The 17,576-nt window shown below is 42.2% G+C and overlaps 1 protein-coding gene across 2 annotated transcripts in view; it reads left to right on the top strand.

Annotated features, from left to right (window-relative positions):
* Positions 1–12,757, top strand: part of KAT6A (lysine acetyltransferase 6A) — a 29,519-nt gene extending 16,762 nt beyond the window's left edge. Inside the window, exons 12-18 of one of the 2 annotated variants that reach the window (XM_065651504.1) lie at positions 44–205; positions 1,104–1,164; positions 2,169–2,400; positions 3,069–3,279; positions 4,358–5,047; positions 5,434–5,749; positions 7,682–12,757. In XM_065651504.1, the coding sequence (XP_065507576.1) occupies positions 44–205; positions 1,104–1,164; positions 2,169–2,400; positions 3,069–3,279; positions 4,358–5,047; positions 5,434–5,749; positions 7,682–10,263 (4,254 nt within the window). In that variant the 3' untranslated portion in view covers positions 10,264–12,757. Of the gene's footprint in view, positions 1–43; positions 206–1,103; positions 1,198–2,168; positions 2,401–3,068; positions 3,280–4,357; positions 5,048–5,433; positions 5,750–7,681 lie in introns of both variants that reach the window. The other variant, XM_065651503.1, reaches the window with a different exon arrangement.
* Positions 12,758–17,576: the final 4,819 nt, after the last annotated feature.

Raw genomic sequence — 17,576 nt, 5'->3', positions numbered from 1 at the left:
TGACAGCAAATGGAGTGACAAAACTTTTCCTTATTTCTGTAAGGTTGATGGCAATGTCAGCACTATCTACTGCCAGAATTTGTGCTTGTTAGCCAAACTCTTCCTGGACCATAAGACTCTCTATTACGATGTGGAGCCATTTCTTTTCTATGTGCTGACACAGAATGATGTCAAGGGCTGTCACGTTGTTGGCTACTTTTCTAAGGCAAGTATTTGAGTAATTCAGACTTGGAACTGTATTTGCTATGGTGAGAAATGCTGCTTCGGAGTCTTTAAGTAATTGTAATTTAGGCCTTTGCATTTTATATAATACATTATGTAATGTGGGTATAGACATCTGTTGCAACCAGATTTTATTTATGTTACATTCGGAGACTGGCAACTAATAAAACCAAGTTTCCTCATTATGTTGAATAGCATATATTCTCTAAGGAACTTGTACTGCTAAGAAAACACAGCTCTTCAAATGACTTCCTGCTCTTGGTGGTGATGGGTAGTACTGTTTGTGAGATAAACATTCTTACCAAGTAGTTGTATCTCATCTTTCCTTCTGTAAATACATTGTTTTCCAAACAAGTTTGTCAATTTTGCACCTCTTTTCAAACCTTTTATTTTTTTTACAGAACTGGGTCAAGATTTCAGATAGGCCTTAAGATTTTTATCTGTAATTGTTTTACTTAAATGTCTTCAGAGCAGCAGATATGAGACGGGATTTTAGTATGTTATGGTTATAACATTTAAAGATTCACTGGCATACTGCAGTCTTTTGGGTTTATGTTTTGAACTTTATCTGCTGTGCAGCCTGTGTTCTTTACTGTGTGGGATCTAAGCAGAAGGTGGTAGTTCTGCCAAGGTTTCATTCGTGTTTTTCTGAACTGAAATGATAGTAATATGGTAATAGAGTTTTAATATTATTGTCTCTTTTAAAGTCTTTCCTTGGCTCATGTACATTGTTGTTCCTAAGAAACTTTGACTGTGGCTTTCTATCTCAGGTTTTGCTATATTGCTGTAGAAGTAACTAGGGACTTGTACAGAACAACTTCTACTATTTCTCTCTAGTCGTCTTTTTTTGTTTTTTTAATTTGCTGCGTTTTTCCCAACAGGAGAAGCACTGCCAACAGAAGTACAATGTTTCCTGTATAATGATTCTTCCACAATACCAGCGTAAGGGCTATGGCAGGTTCCTAATTGACTTCAGTAAGGAACTCTTTCATCACTTTTTTTAGTCTTTATGTTTTCATATTTTAAAGAAAGGCTTGACTGTGGAAGTGGATATTTTTTCAAATTAAAAATCATCTCAGGACAAAGGATTCTGTAGCTCACAAAATCATCTGAACTTCACAATTTACTCTCATTGTAGGAATGCTTCAGTTCTAGAGACAAATTGATCATCTTTCCCCTAATTCTCATGTTTCCTGTGTAAGCAATTTACAGTGGAAACTGTAGGCATATGTCATTATAGTGATTTTAGCAGAGGCTTACCTTGTGCATGTAGTTCTTCGCACAGAAAGACAAGCCTAAAACCGCATGGTTTGAAATCTTCACCAGTTGGATGCATCTTGAGAAATCAAAAAATGTGGGCTATATTAGAGCAGCAGTGAGGGGACACATTTGTCAGCTGGTTCCCCCCTCCCCTCCTTGTCATACTGAGGCAGGTGCAGCCTCTTGGTCCTCAGTGAACCTGTGCAGTGTGTCACAGTCTTAATTAAGTCTCTGCAGACAGAGCTTGGTACTCTCCAGTATGGCCCTGAAGTTTGACAGTGGAGAATTCTCAAGAAAATTGTTTGCCATATTATTTTTAAATGGCTAAAATGTGTTTCCCCCTGTCACCTTCAAAATTACTATTGCAATTGGAAGATAATCAGCAGACTCTATTTCAGACTTAGTGTAGTTTCTAGGTAGGCAACTGCTGCCATCTCGTGGCATTGCCCGTAGCCAATGTCTGATGGCAATGTAGTTCAGAAATCTTATACTCTATCATTGAGTAACACGAGTTTAAAAAAAAAAAAAAAAAAGGCCAGACTACTCAGTGTATCATTCAAAATTGTAATCTATATCTTGTAGGCAGCATTCAGGTACTTTATGGGAAAATGCCTTTGTAGAAGTTGGGGTGGAAACAGAAGCTATATATGCTAATTTTTTGAATTTTTCTTCTTGTATATCTTTAGGCTATTTGCTTTCAAAGCGTGAGGGTCAAGCAGGATCACCAGAGAAGCCCCTGTCAGACCTGGGGCGCCTCTCATATATGGCTTATTGGAAAAGTGTAATATTGGAGTGCCTTTATCATCAACGTGACAAGCAATTAAGCATCAAAAAATTGAGTAAGCTGACTGGAATCTGCCCTCAAGATATCACTTCCACTCTACATCACCTACGAATGCTTGACTTCCGCAGTGATCAGTGAGTACAGGAGTCCTGTTGTATTTCCAAATAGCTTCACATATATTTGAATGAAATTTAATGATGCTTGGAGACATCTAATAAGCTTGATTTTATTCAAGACTTAAGTATCTAAATACTGGCTGTAGAGATTTATGGTGCTAGTGTGCGATGCAAGAATTGTTCCGTGCCAAAGATCAGATTTCTAGCTGTGTAGCTCTGCAGCTGTGGAATTTCTGAGTAATTTGCAGCCGTGCGAGAAAGCAAGTTGGACCCTTGGTCGTGTTCTTTTGGGGTCCCTCAGCATAATCAGTCTCAACATACTTGCAAAACAGCAAAGAAGAGCCTTATATTGCCTGTTCCCCAAATGGCATACCCCTTGTCCATTTAACACATAATAAAAGTGGTACTCTGCAGCTCAGTGTTACCCATGGAAGGATAATGGTGTCACCATTAACAAGAAGCTGAAATAATTTAACAACATTTTCTCAGTTTTAAGGTGTTTTCACTGGTAGTCTGACAGTACTTCAAATTATACAGTTTTAATGAGCTCTGTGTCCTCTCTGAAGGTATTCGTGGTAGCACTGATTGAGAGTACACAGATTTTTCTGTAATACCTTGTATCTGTTTCACATGATAACACATACAGTATGTAGCCTGTTGTTGATCAGAATATTATTACCGTTTAGATTTGTGATCATTCGTCGGGAGAAACTTATCCAGGAACATATGGCAAAGCTTAGAACTAATGTCCGACCTATAGATGTGGACGCAGAATGTCTGCGTTGGACACCTGTTATAGTTTCCAACTCAGTTGTCTCTGAAGATGAAGAAGATGAGACCGAGGATGGAGAAAATGAAGAGCAAGAACAGCAGAAAGAAAAGGATCCAGAGACCAGTGTAAGAGTGAACCTGTTACTTCTGCATGGCATATAATTTACACTCGATGCTTTTGTAGGCAACGCTAACGAGATTTCAAATGCCAAGCGTGGGCATTTGGCATAATTGTAAAAAGCAGTGTGGCCATGATTAGTTTGTGTAGCTTTCTAGTTTCAAATTAGAAACTAAAAATAGGGCAAACACTGAGGTATAGTCAAGAGGGAGGTTAAAGACTACCTCTGAAAACAGTGAAAAGGCTGTTTCTACCCGTAACGATTTTTGCCATATGTGTTGGGCAGAGGGTGTTCAAACCAAGCCAAAACCACACCTAAAACAAAACAAAAACCAGGCAAACAAAAAAACCAAACAAAACACACACACCCCCCCAAAAGCAAACAAACCAACCAGCCACACTTTGCTTTCCACTCTCAAGCAACCTGATCGTTCATCAAACTTGAAATGGATTTTGGTTTGAAGGACCCAATATTCCTGTAAGTGACAAATAGCATAAATGGAAATGAATCAACAAAAACTTTTAACATTTTTCACCGAAGGTTTTTGCTGTGTACTTTTGCAAAACCACTAATAGCTTAGGAATTACTGCCCACAGAGCAGTGAAGCTCTCTGAAATCTAGGCTGCTGTCCTAGAAGGTTAGCACTCTCACATCAGGCGATAAGCACTAGCTGGAATGCTGAGAGGCGAGTGATGCTCTCTTCCTGCATTTACATTAAACTAATTGTGCATTTTAATGGAAAAATAGCTTCAAGTTTTTCTCACCTTTTTTCTTGAAAATTACACAAATACTATGTTTGAATGTAGCAAGATGTTTGCATCCCAGCAGGCCACTGGATGGCTGCTGCTGACTGAAGTCATTGTTCAGGAAGCTAATTGGGATACATGGTCACCTGGGTAGAAAGGAGTAGCAGTTAGCACCATTAGAGTGTCACAACACCCATTCTTTTGTTATTCTCAGATTCTTAAATGTCATTCTTGTGAAACTTTTCTGACTTCCTTGCTCAAAAGCTTTTGTGGAATCGAATTCAGGATAGATATGCATGCTTAAATATGAAGTGTGAAATCTGTTTTTATTTAAATCAGATGGTAAAATCTGTGTCATGGGAGAAGAAAGAGCAAGAGCCTTACTCACCTACAGAGAGTGAAAAAAAGCCAGACATTGTTGCTCCAGCCAATTCTGCACGGCCAAACAAGCACATTTTTCCCCTGGATAGTCTTCCTGCAAACAGTCAGCCGTCACGAAGAGGTCGATGGAACCGTAAGGGCAAAAAACTTCGTGAACCCTTTTGTGAGGAGGAGCCAATATTGCCCATTGAGGACAAAACAGCAGCTCCCAGTGGGCGATGCAGCGAATGTGAGGAGAAATCAGCAGCCTCGCGAGGTCGGTGCAGTGACTGTGAGGAGAAGTCGGTGGCCTTGCAAGGAAGATGTGGTGAATGTGCGGAGAAGTCTCCGGCCCCAAGAGGCCGGTATGCCGAAGATGAGGAAAAATCTGCAGTTTCCCAAGGACAGTATGGCAAAGGTGAAAAACCTGCAATTCCCTGTCGGCGGTACAGTGAAAGTATGGAAAGGTGGAGAGGGCAGCTGAAGAATACGGAGCCACTGAAGTGCAGGTTCCCGGAGGACAGCGACAGATTGTCCCGCCGCTACAGTGACAGTGATAGGGCACTGCTGAGGTGTTTCAGTGAGAGCAGTGAAGAGGAAGATGATGAGCCTGTGAGTCCTCGGTCAAACTCCCCACCTGTTCTCACCAAGCCAACATTAAAACGAAAGGTGTGTGCGTTATTTCTTCTTGTCTCTGACTCTGTCTTGCAGACTACTTTGGCAGTATGTATTGCTTATTCTAAACTATTCACATCTACATTGTAGTGTCTCTGAGCTTTCAGCTGTTACAGATGGGCTGTTAGCTTCAGTTATTTAAATGTTTGTGCTATTACACAAATGTCAAGTCAGCAATCTTCATGGGAAGTCAGTCATCTTGCATTTGACATCTAATCAAAGGCAGGTGCCGGTCAGTATTTCTAGTGAAGACTGGATTGCCGAAGGGAGCTCTCTGGTCCTGCCTAGCCTGTTGAACTATGCTGTTCACGTTTTCTATTTGTCAGTGGTTTATTTCTACTACACATGATAAAATGTGTTCTCCCACCTTCCGCTTCCAGAAATCAATTCTTCATCGGAAGAGGCGAGTCCGCAAGCGTAAGCACCACAACAGCAGCGTTGTCACTGAAACAATCTCAGAGACCACAGAAGTGCTGGATGAACCATTTGAGGACTCAGACTCTGAACGACCAATGCCCCGATTAGAGCCTACATTCGAGATTGAGGAGGAGGAAGAGGAAGAGGAGGATGAAGAGGAGGAGAATGAACTTTTGCCCAGTGGATACTTTCGGCACTTAGCCCCACCGGACACACTCAGGCATACGCCCTCTTCTAAGAGGAAGTCCAAAGATGAGGAGGAGTCTGATGACACTAATGGTATGTTTGGTTGAAAGTTTGATATAGATAGTGTGTCAGTGAGTGGCAGGTGATACTAGCTCATGATGGAACAAGCTGCTTACCTTGCCTTGTAACTTCTAGCCAAAATGTAGGGTTAGGCATAAACTACCAGTCAAACCGGCCTCAAACATTCCCAAGTCTTAAGAAAATGTGGTGCATGCTTTTAACTATCTGCTGAGCAGTGACCAATCGTAGGGTGTCCTTTGGATTCAGCTTTTCTGGTGGAATTGGTATCTGTGATTGTGGAAAAACTTATGCAGCAGGGTTGCTTACAGAAATAAAACAGAAATTGATTGGAGAGCCCTCAGTTTTCCGTAACAAAGTGTCTTATGATTCCCCTGAAATGTAACTTTGCAGTCTCTTAAATTTGGTGTCTGATGAGAATTTGAGTCGGTCTTGATTGCTGTCAGGGCTACAGTGAGAATGGATAATGTGGTGTGGTGATTCGAGGCCAGTATTTAATAAGCATTAGGCATTCTGGAAGACAAGAATGTGTTCTGTGGTGTAGAAAACAAATAAAGCTTGTTTCTCTATATTCTACCAATTCTGTGCAACTTGATTAGCATTGCGTGAGGGAAGATGGAGCTCTGTAATAGGCTCGGCTTTATTATTTTGCTTTTCCTGGTTCTACCTGTAAGTTCTACTGCGAACGCGAATACTGTTAAGAATCTTCTGTTCAAGTTTGCCTGCACACTGTCGTTTAATTAAGTGCAACTGAATAAGCACATACATGTGTTTCTCAGTATCCTAAAAAAACGATGCACGTGAAATCTTGAGTGGTCATCAAATCCATGTTCTTTTGCGAAGATTATGACAAGTGCGTGTGGTAAAAATAATAGATTTTTTTTTTAATTCCTAAAAATATTAAATCCATGACAGTACAGATAATGAAAGCAAAGAGTCTTTACCTAAGAGGTGATAAATCGAATCTTTTGTAGCAGATAGGAAATGTGAAAGAAGGGGAAGAGAAATAGCGATTTAAAAAAAAAAAAATTACTATTTAAATTTACTAATCACTTGGATGAGAACTGTTACTTGGTAAGAGAGATTTTCTGCCTAGCAGATAAAAGGAAAACTAATACAAAAGCAAATTAAGTAAATCCATTGTCTGAAGACAGATATTCAGGTGGTAAAGTACGATTAACTGTTGCAGTAGTTTACCAACAGTTGTGTAAGATGTCACTGACTGTCCTAATTGGCAGGTTCAAAACGAAATTAATTCAGGGAATGCCTTACAGTATTCAGTAAATTCAGCGAGTGATCACATTCCTTTCTGGCTGTATAAGCTCTGAGCCTATTCTAGTGTTTGGAAAGTCACTAAAATGCAAAACTTGCTTCATCAAATAAAAGTCAGATGAGAGAGAAGTTCAGCTTCCTTTTAATGATTTCTCAGATTTTTAAAAAAATCTAGTCAATTTCAGTCATCTGTGTATTTCTATTGGCATTTAAAAGCATAAGCCATGAAAAAAGTGGAAACACTTCCTTTCTTCAGCAGATGCACAAAATAGAGATCTAAATGGAAACATGCTTTTATTGCAGCTTCATGTGTTCCCCCCTGCACTGGGACATTTTCATTTGTGAACATATTGTATAAATAAAATATGTAAAGGGTGGTGAGTCTCTCTAGGACTTTATCATATAGCCTAGTGTTTAACCTGAATTGTGTATTAAAGGCTGAGAGCTTTGACCATGCAAAATCTTGAAAGCATTGCTGTTCTTTGAAAATGTAATGTGCAGCTTGATTCCTAATGAGCAGACCTTGATCCTTCTTGTTACCCTTCACAATAAACCCCTAAGGTAACATTGATAACGTGAAGTTTATAAACATGATGGGAATGCTTGGGAAAGCTTCCCTGAGTGCTCAGGTCAAACAAAAACGTTTGAACAGTATCTTTCAATTTGTGTTTTCAGGTAACCCAACTTTGAAACCATTATCTATGCTGAGAAAATGTGAAGCAAAGGATTCTTCACTTGAGCCAGATACTTCTACACCCATGAAAAAGAAGAAGGGATGGCCAAAAGGGAAAAGCCGAAAACCAGTCCACTGGAAGAAAAGACCTGGTCGAAAACCAGGTTTTAAACTGAACCGGGAAAAGGTACCACCATCAGTTCAGGATGAAGGAGTTGATGCAGTGGTAGCTAATTCGAAAACGGGGCGTAAGCCCAAAATTTCAGATGAAGAAGGTGTTGAGCAGAAAGAAGAGCTGCCTCTTATTGAGGAAAGGAAAGAGGAAGATGTGAATATGGAAGCAGAAGAGGTAGGAGAGGGAGAAGAAGACATAGCCAGCAGTGAAGTAAGAGCAGTTTCTCCTGTGGATAGCAACAGCAGTCCGGTGCCAGAAATAAAAGAGCCTGAGATAGAAGAGGAGGTAGAGGAGAAGCCACAGGTTTTAGAAGAGCAAAGGCAATTAGAAGAAGAACAGCAAGAACTAGACGAACCTGAGCATGACCATGAGGAAGAAGAGGAAGTTGCAGTAATGACAAATCAAAATGAAGATCATGATGCTGATGACGAAGATGATGGCCATCTGGAGTCTGTGAAGAAAAAAGAATTGGAGGAACAGCCTGTTAGAGAAGGGGTGAAGGAGGAGCCTCAGGTGCAAGAATGTTTTTTAGAAACAAGCATACCAAGCAGTAGAGAAGATGCAAAAGAAAAAGACGAAACAGAGGCAGATTCTGAGGAAGAGCAGGCTTCCAATGAGACGTCGTTGGGCTCAGAGCACATCCCTGGGTCTGAAGATGATCACGAAGAAGAGCAAAGTAATAAAGAAGGGTTAATTGAATTAAAGGAAGAGGAAGAGATTCCTCATAGTGAACTAGATCTCGAAACTGTTCAAGCAGTCCAGTCCTTGACACAGGAGGAAAGCAATGAGCATGATGTAGCTTACCAGGACTGTGAAGAAACTCTGGCAGCTTGTCAGACTTTGCAGAGTTACACCCAGACTGAGGAGGATCCTCAGATATCAATGGTTGAAGATTGCCAGGCCTCAGAACACAACAGTCCAATATCCTCTGTTCAGTCGCACCCCAGCCAGTCTGTACGTTCTGTCAGCAGCCCAAATGTGCCTGCTCTGGAGAGCAGTTACACCCAGATCAGTCCTGAACAAGGATCCCTGTCCGCACCCTCTATGCAGAACATGGAGACCAGCCCCATGATGGATGTGCCTTCAGTTTCGGACCACTCTCAGCAGGTGGTGGATAGTGGCTTCAGTGACCTTGGCAGCATTGAGAGCACTACAGAGAATTATGAAAACCCCAGCAGCTATGACTCCACTATGGGAGGCAGCATTTGTGGAAATAACTCTTCCCAGAGCAGCTGTTCGTATGGTGGACTGTCCTCTTCTAGCAGTCTCACTCAGAACAGTTGTGTTGTCACTCAGCAAATGGCAAACATTGGCAGCAGTTGCAGCATGATGCAGCAAAACACCGTCCAGCCTGCAGCAAACTGCAATATCAAGTCACCTCAGAGCTGTGTAGTAGAAAGGCCTCCAAGTAACCAGCAACCAACAACACAGCCACAACAGCAACAGCCTCAGTCGCAGCAGCCGCAGCCCCCGCCTCCGCCCCAGCAGCAACCTCCGCTGTCTCAGTGTAGCATGAACAACAGCTTCACACCAGCACCCATGATCATGGAAATACCAGAGTCAGGAAGCACTGGTAACATAAGTATCTACGAGAGGATTCCAGGGGATTTTGGTGCTGGGAGCTATTCACAACCATCAGCCACGTTCAGTTTAGCCAAGTTGCAGCAGCTGACAAACACCATTATGGACCCCCATGCCATGCCTTATAGCCATTCTCCTGCTGTGACTTCCTATGCAACCAGCGTTTCTCTGTCCAACACGGGACTGGCTCAGCTCGCTCCCTCTCATCCCTTAGCAGGCACCCCACAAGCACAAGCCACTATGACACCTCCACCAAACCTGGCGTCCACCACCATGAACCTCACGTCGCCTCTGCTCCAGTGTAACATGTCCGCTACCAACATTGGCATCCCCCACACGCAGAGGCTGCAGGGGCAGATGCCAGTCAAGGGGCACATTTCCATCCGCTCCAAGTCAGCTCCGCTGCCCTCTGCCACTGCGCACCAGCAGCAGCTCTATGGCCGCAGCCCGCCCGCCGTCGCCATGCAGGCTGGTCCTCGCGCGCTCGCCGTTCAACGGGGCATGAACATGGGAGTTAACCTGATGCCAACCACCCCGTACAACGTTAATTCCATGAATATGAACACCCTGAACGCCATGAACAGCTACAGGATGACCCAGCCAATGATGAACAGCAGTTACCATAGCAACCCTGCCTACATGAACCAGACAGCACAGTATCCTATGCAGATGCAGATGGGAATGATGGGCAGCCAGGCCTACACCCAGCAGCCTATGCAGCCAAATCCTCACGGAAACATGATGTACACTGGCCCCTCCCATCACAGCTACATGAACGCTGCTGGGGTGCCCAAGCAGTCTCTCAATGGACCGTACATGAGAAGATGAGCAAGATGAACTTGCATCCTAAAAACTGAAATATATATAAATAAAGGAACCTTTTATACTGACAAACCAGAGAAAATGGACCTTTTTCCATTTAAAATATTGCTGTAGATTTAGAGGGATTTTCTTTGGTTTATTTTATTTTTTAGGAAGCCTGGTCTTTATTTTTTGGGATTTTTTTGTGTGTGTGTTTTTGTTTTCTTCACTATCTTGAAACATTTTACAGCTAAAATCATTTACAGATGTTTTTTAGAGGGGAAAACATGCACAAAATCTTTTCATAATTTAAAAAGAGCCTTACTTTGCTGACAATGTGGACAGAATGTGTGTAACAGTGAAATCATCTTTCTAAATTTTTTTTTCAAATGTGTGTCCTTCTGCCTCCCCTGTGCCCCTCCGTATGCAGTTTCTAGTGCTGCAGTCATGTGAAATGTTTGACATCTCAAAGAAGAACAACCCTACCTTGTAGACCCTACCTAGCATTTCCTACTTCTAGCAGGAGGCACTTTTTGGGAGACTTGGAAGGGGACGCAGAGGATAAATGAAGGTGCTTATTTCTGCAAGTCAGGAAAAATTTTTAATCTTTAATTTTTTCCTGACTCCCTCGCCCTCAGTAAAATTTGGAGTTACATGTAGACAATAAACTATTCACATTGGTGTTTTTGTAGATGAGTTAATTGAAATTGTATGTTTCATGCTTAAAATACAATGTAACTTTAAAACGATCCCATTCATCACCCAGGCATGCATGTGCACATGCGTGTGGATGCATGCGTGCACACGTGTTCTGTCACTGAACTACTGGAAGCATCTCGAGAGAGAACTGTTTGTGTCCTGGTGCAGCCGTGAGGAGGACAGGGTGGTCAGTGGTCTGTTAGGACAGGGCAATGGTTGCGGCTCTTCTGGTGAACCGCAACTGGGAGATCTCGAACTCTGCTTTAGTACGTGCCGCGAAATGCTGAGAGCCTTGGTTCTGAGCCTTTGGGTCAGGCTGAGCTCAACAGCAGCTGTTTCCAGTGGTATGCCTCTTAATCTCTTGACTTAGATCATCTTGGAAGATCAAGTGTAAGTTTTAAGCAATTTGACGAGAACCCTGTGGTGTCCTTGTCACTCGTCCATTCCTGGTATGGGGTAGGAGGCTGCTGAATGTGCCGCTCTCGAGGCGGGGGGCGGTCAGTGATGTTTTCCCTGATTCTTCCACTGTGTTTGAGGCCCATTTTATAGGAATAGCCACACTTTTGATCTAGTGTGGGAAAAGAAGGGAATCGGCCTGTTTTCCTGGAGTGAAACAGACCAAACACCCTAGTAGGATGCAGGCGGCAGGATTTTGCTGTTTATTACCGCATAATCCAATCTACATTCTTTTTGGCTACACTGCTGGCATGTCACCCAATACAAAAAGGGACACCCTTTAATGTAAAGTTCTTTTTTTATTGTATATCAAGTAGAAATACAGACACATTAATAAGACTAATGTCTTTTGTTTTTAAACCAAAAGAGTCTAAAAGAAAGTTGGGGTTTCTTCAGATGCACTAAAATGGACTTTCCTCCAATAACTGCTAACCATACAAGGCAGAATTCAAAGGACTTCCACCTTTTATTTCTGTTTAGTTTTGAGCATGTACAAGGCTGTGTAAGACCCCATTTCTCTGTATATACTATTCCGGTTCCAATACCCCGTGTAGAAAGCGCACTGTGCTGCCCTCTCCTTCACAGATCTGCAGCTGCGTCACTGCTTCCTGATTGCTGGGGGCCAGGTGGGGGCCTGAGACAGGAGGAGAAGCTGTTGAAACGAGGGCCGTGAATTTAGTTTGTTTGCCGTTACGTTTGGTTTGGTTTTGTATGGTTTTTTTAATCAATTGGGCAGCTCCCTTTTCCACAAGCCTTTGTGACTGTAGAACTATTGTAGAAAAAAAATGTTCTTTTCTATATATAAAAAGAAATTATCCAGCGCAGTAATATTGGTACCTACCATTTTTTCACTTCTGTTAAAAAAAAAAAAAAAAAAAAAATGTATTTTTAGCAAGATAACTTGGGTAATCTTCTAAAAGAAATTAAAAAAATAAATCTCACTGTTAGTGACTTTGATGCCTTTTAAAAATAAGAGCTTTTTCATTTCATTCCATCTTTAAAATTTTTTATCTTTGTTGTAGAATATTAAAAACTATTTTAAGAAAGATAAAAATTCTCTTTAAAGAGATCTCTAGAGTGTGTGAATAGGAGCTCCAGATGCCTCTAAAAGCCGCATGTACAAATGAAGCTGAGTCTATTCCTGTCTGTTTATATTTGCTTTTCCTGTTTTGTAACCTCTTTGTACTTCGTTCATGGTGACTTGTAAGCTAAGGGGAAGGGGTGCCTAGATGCCTTTGTAATTCTCCATGTCATACGCTCCCGGCTGGATGGTCTCCCTTCCTCTCCTGTATGTAATATCACTTTTTTTTCCCCTTTCTAGCAAGTACTTTCAAAAGAACTCTGTACATTTTAACATAAAAAATAAATTATGTTGAGCCATTTTGGATGTCAGTTGTGCATGTGGAGTTTTTTCTTCCATGTGAGCAGTGACCTCTGTCCCTGGTCCTGGGAATGATTCCCTGTTGGCTTTTTGATCTGGAAGAGCGACGGTACTTGCAATTTACTTCTAAGATCTCTGTCCGTGTTACTTTTTATCTACAGCTGCTAATCAGAGGAAGATTAAAAAGAAGAAGAAAAACAAAAACCATGAAAGCTTCTCCAGAAATCATCACTTTTAAATTTCTCTCTGCAAGGGCTGCCCAAAGCTTAAGCAAAGCATGTTAGCTGGTTTTGTGAGGTTCTGTTTGTATAGTCGCTTGAGAGTTTTGACTTGTGCACTTAAAAATTGCAATGTGTATTTGAAGCTTCCCCCCACCACCACTTCCTGTTGCTCTCTCCTCTTTATAATTAGCATCTAGTAGTAGAACTAGAAATTTTACCCAGCAAAGTTCACCCTGCAGCTTCCAGGCAGGCCGGGGTCCATGCCGAGCTGCAGTGCTCCCACTGCCGTGTCACCACAGATTCATCAGATCGCTAGATGGAAGCAGAGCTCAGCGAGTGTTTCCCCATGACGGGAACCTTCCATGGGCTTTTCTGCAGATGTGCTGTCACGAGTATGTCTTCAAATAAGCGAACTGTGATTGTGTTTCGTGGTAAACAGACAAGAAGGACCTTGAGAACGAATAGAATTGTTTGACATGCTTTTGGTGTCTCCAGTCCTCACCAAGATGGAACTTAAGTTTATGTAAGGTGAGGAGGATGCTGCATCTTCCTTTGAGCTGATGTATTTTTCCTTGGGCTCGTTTTATTGAGGCACCTGAATTTTCAGATCAAACACATCAAAATACAGATAGAAGTTAATTGCACAGGGGTGCTCCTGGGTGATTAAATTAATCTCACAACAGTTTTTAGGTTATTCAAGCATGAGGGAGAGACAGGGTGAGCTGTGATTACGGTTTTCACTACTTTAATCACTTGCGCGTTACAGTGGGTGCACCAGCAGTGTCACAGGTTCAAGTCACCAGGATCTCGGCAGATCCGCGTCCTGCGCGTGTGCACGTACGTGTGTTATGCTCCCATAGTCAGTGCTGGAGTTCAGACTGAACTAACCGTTCTGTGCCAGAAAGCTGTGCTTACAGCTTTCTTTTATTTTTTTTAAGTTGTTCATTGAAGGAAGCTTTGGCACTATCCAGTGGCAGAGTTATGAGGTGGTGGGTGTTGCTCCAGTGTGCTCTGTTTTTTCCATACTTAAAAAATTGTTGTGGAGCTAGATGATCTTTAAGGTCCTTTTCGACCCAAACCATTCTATGATTCGATGATGAAAGACATATTAGATCACCCAGTCCATGTCTCCAAATGCAACAAAAGTAAATGCAAAGTGCTTTGGGGTCTGTTGCTTGCAGCATGCAACAGCTTTTCCATTAAATCACTTGCATGAAATAACAGCATACAGTTATGTTCTAGTAAAATACTGGTATCATAACCTGACAAGTAAGGCAATTGAAAGTCTTTGTCTGATGCTGTGGCACCAAATTATGGTTACACGTGCCGATGTGAAATGCTTTTCAAATAATTATTTGAGATCTTTGTGATGCTTAATAACAAGCTGTCAAGCTAGGGTTTAGCAGGGCCAATGCTAATAATGATTAAAGTTACACTTCTTGTACATTTCTCAGTTCTTAAGGTAGTTGAAACTATTTTAAGAAAAAGCAAATGTCTAGATAAGAACATAATGACTTATAACAACTTTATAGCTTTGTGGGCCGAGGAACAAAGATAAGTGTTTATGGAAATCCATAAACAAGACCATGGAAATGTGATTCCAGAGTTAATGAGCTGATAAACATAATTGCTACTTAGGAAATGTTAATAAAAAGCGTTATTTGATTAAATAAGATGCACTGTTAATAGTAGCTGCTTGTTGGCTAAAAAAAAAAAAAATCAACGACAACAAAAAACCTGTTTGTGTGGGCTAACTTGATGACAACCACCTTTAGGAGCTGTGAACAAGGTGAGCTCTTTTTTAGAATCTTGTCATATGAGCTGTCAAATTCTAGTGTTTGCGAATGACTAAATAGGGGAAGGTTTTGGGGGATTTTGTTTGGTTTTGTTGGGTTTCTTTTTGTTGTTCTTGAGAGAGTTGCCAAGCTAGAATAGGCTGTCTTGCAGCGTGAGAACCTTTAGTACCTTCCGGCACAGTGCAAGCGGCTGCTGCTGCGGGCTCTGCGTTGCCACAGCCAGACACCGCTGCGGACCTGGGGAGGTTAGTTGTTTGGTACCGGCAGGTTTGCTCTGAATTAGTCGATACCTCAGTATCAGGGAGGAGTTTGAATGCAACCCACAGCAACATACAAACTACTGCCAGGAACCTTGTGGTTCTGAAAGAGGCTAACGGAAAGGGGAATGATCTTAGAGAGTCTGACAGTTCTGAAAGCTCATCAATGCAATAATTAAGTAAATGTTAAAAAAAACCCAGAACCATCTTAATTAGGTTTCCAACTTGGGGCGAGAGCTCCTTGCTGAGATCTGTCTCTGCAGTGATGGAGGAATGTGGACAGACTAAGGCAGACTAAGTTTACAGCTGAGGTGGGGCCTGCAGCATCTTTCATCTTCATAGCTTGTCAGCCAGAATAATTTACCTAAAAATAGCTGCCTGAGGTTGAGCTTTGAATGCAAAATCCTTTTGCACCTAATACAGAGAATCTCGGCAACTTCACCGAATACTGATCTTCATCTAGAGCAGGGTGGCGCTCCAGCCCCATGTTTAATCTCTTGAAACAGCTGCAGTACCTCGCAGACAGAGTCGGGTGTTTGTTTCTGTGCTTCCTTCCTCATAGGAGGTTCTATTCTGGAGGACAGCTCTGCATGTGGAATTGCCACATAATGACCTTGTTCACGTTACGTGATTATTTTCCTAAGGGTTCCCCTGTCAGTATCTATTTGTTCTCCCTTGCCAACTACTTTACCCTAGGAACTCTTTGGAACAGGGAGTCTCTTGTTGGTGTGTTTCTCATGTGTGTCACATAGTAGACTCCCAGTCTGTGACTGAGGTACCAGATAGTACAAATAATCTGTTTTCAAGGAAAAACTTATAAATGTGATGCTCTGTGCTAAATAATTAAATGAGGTTCCTGAAAGCTTGTTTTCTACTAACGTGTTGGCAGTATATGCACATGGTACCTTTCAGCTAAAGGAGGAAGTCTGTTTACTGAAATTCTGTCATCCTCTGTTTCCCCATTTTATTCAATAGGAACAAGCAGCAGCAAGATACGACACATCTACTGTTCCAGATATTTCCCAAACAACTTCTCCAAAGCAGAGAAAAATCACTGTTGGACTAAAAGATGATGCAGTGAGTTAAGTGAAATTACTACTAAGTCCATTTCCCACTTGTCCTGTCCTGAGTCCTTGCTGAAACAGCACGAAAGGTGAAGATGAGCCTCTCTTCATGGACGGCACGTCTCTAGGTTTCCTGTCTACTAACCATACGCCTACAGCACATAAGAGCTTTATATTCATTGTAGGCCAAATGCTTCATAACTCAGAACATCATGAGCATAAGGCCCTGCCCAGGACAATCTGATGTGTAGGGCAGAGATAAACTAATTCCAGTTAACTCAGACTTTTACATCATGCCATCAAAATTCAAGACAGATGTTTCAAAACCAACCACCACGAACTCCAAAGACCATTTAGAAGGCATGCTGCTCCCCCTCAAGCTAGAATGCTAAACATAACTTGAAATGCCAGCAGCTGGGGTTGTACCAGGACAATAGCTCTCAACCTACAGTTTGACGGGGATGAAATCCTCCCTGGTATCTTGAGGGGAAAGGGAAAAGGTGTCACATATGACGAACTGAATCATTACTGGACAGTAGATTTCCTGAAGCAGGGCTTCGGTCAATTCTGCCAGGAGGAGCTATTCTCCGGTGCAGCAGATTCAAGTTGCTTTGTGTTCCTTTCTGATTGAAAATCTTCTGCCATCTGAAGTAAGCAAGACTGCAGTTGCTTGAAGAGTGTCCGTGTCCTCCTTTGGTTCATGTTAGTGAGCATGCTCTGGAGACCAAAGCAAATCACAGAATTTGGTCCCCAGAAAGTGATCAGAACTGCCTGGGCATATACAGCAAGGGGTCAGCAGGTGATGATCGAAAGACTGGGGACAAAGGAAAACACGAAATAACAGTGTCTTAAAGGCCACTGCAAACACCTTTGATCATCTGTATATCTATCCAGCTGTGAGAGAGGTGCTTTGATCTGCCAGGAGACATGACCACTGTCCTCAAGAACCTTCATCGCAATTACTGCACAGGATACGGCGCACGGCTCGCCAGGTCCAAGCAGCAAATGTTGGTGCAGGAGGAAGGTAGGAAGAGAACCGTGATGTTATGGGGTAGCACTGTCTGGAGGCTCTGACAGTGTATGTACATGTTCTGCACTTGCAGAACAGCCTGCCCACAGTGTGAGGCCTTCTTGGACTTGGCGGATAATTACACCTCTCTTAATTGGACTTGCACCTTCTCTGAAAAATGTCTTGCTTATGGCTACTGCAAGCATTTGCATGTGTATCTCTGAGTTCTCCTGTACCCTCCTAAGTTCTGAGCTGTGATGTTAGCTTGTAATAGTACGTCCCAGGCCTGTCTTGTTAATAATAATGTGTCTTAGAGGGCTTTTAGAATTCTACCCTCTGAGTTCATTAAAGGTCCTTACTTTTTAATGCTGCTGCTTTTTTGGAGCAAAGCAGCCCTTTGTTTGGAGCATCTGGCAACGCTGCCTAGAGCTGCCTGGAAAGGAGAAATAGACAGCTG

Source organism: Caloenas nicobarica, chromosome 25 (assembly GCF_036013445.1).
Source record: "Caloenas nicobarica isolate bCalNic1 chromosome 25, bCalNic1.hap1, whole genome shotgun sequence".
Classification (NCBI taxonomy): Eukaryota; Metazoa; Chordata; class Aves; order Columbiformes; family Columbidae; genus Caloenas; species Caloenas nicobarica.
Note: the sequence above shows the minus strand (reverse complement) of the source record. Positions and strands in the feature narration are given on the sequence as shown.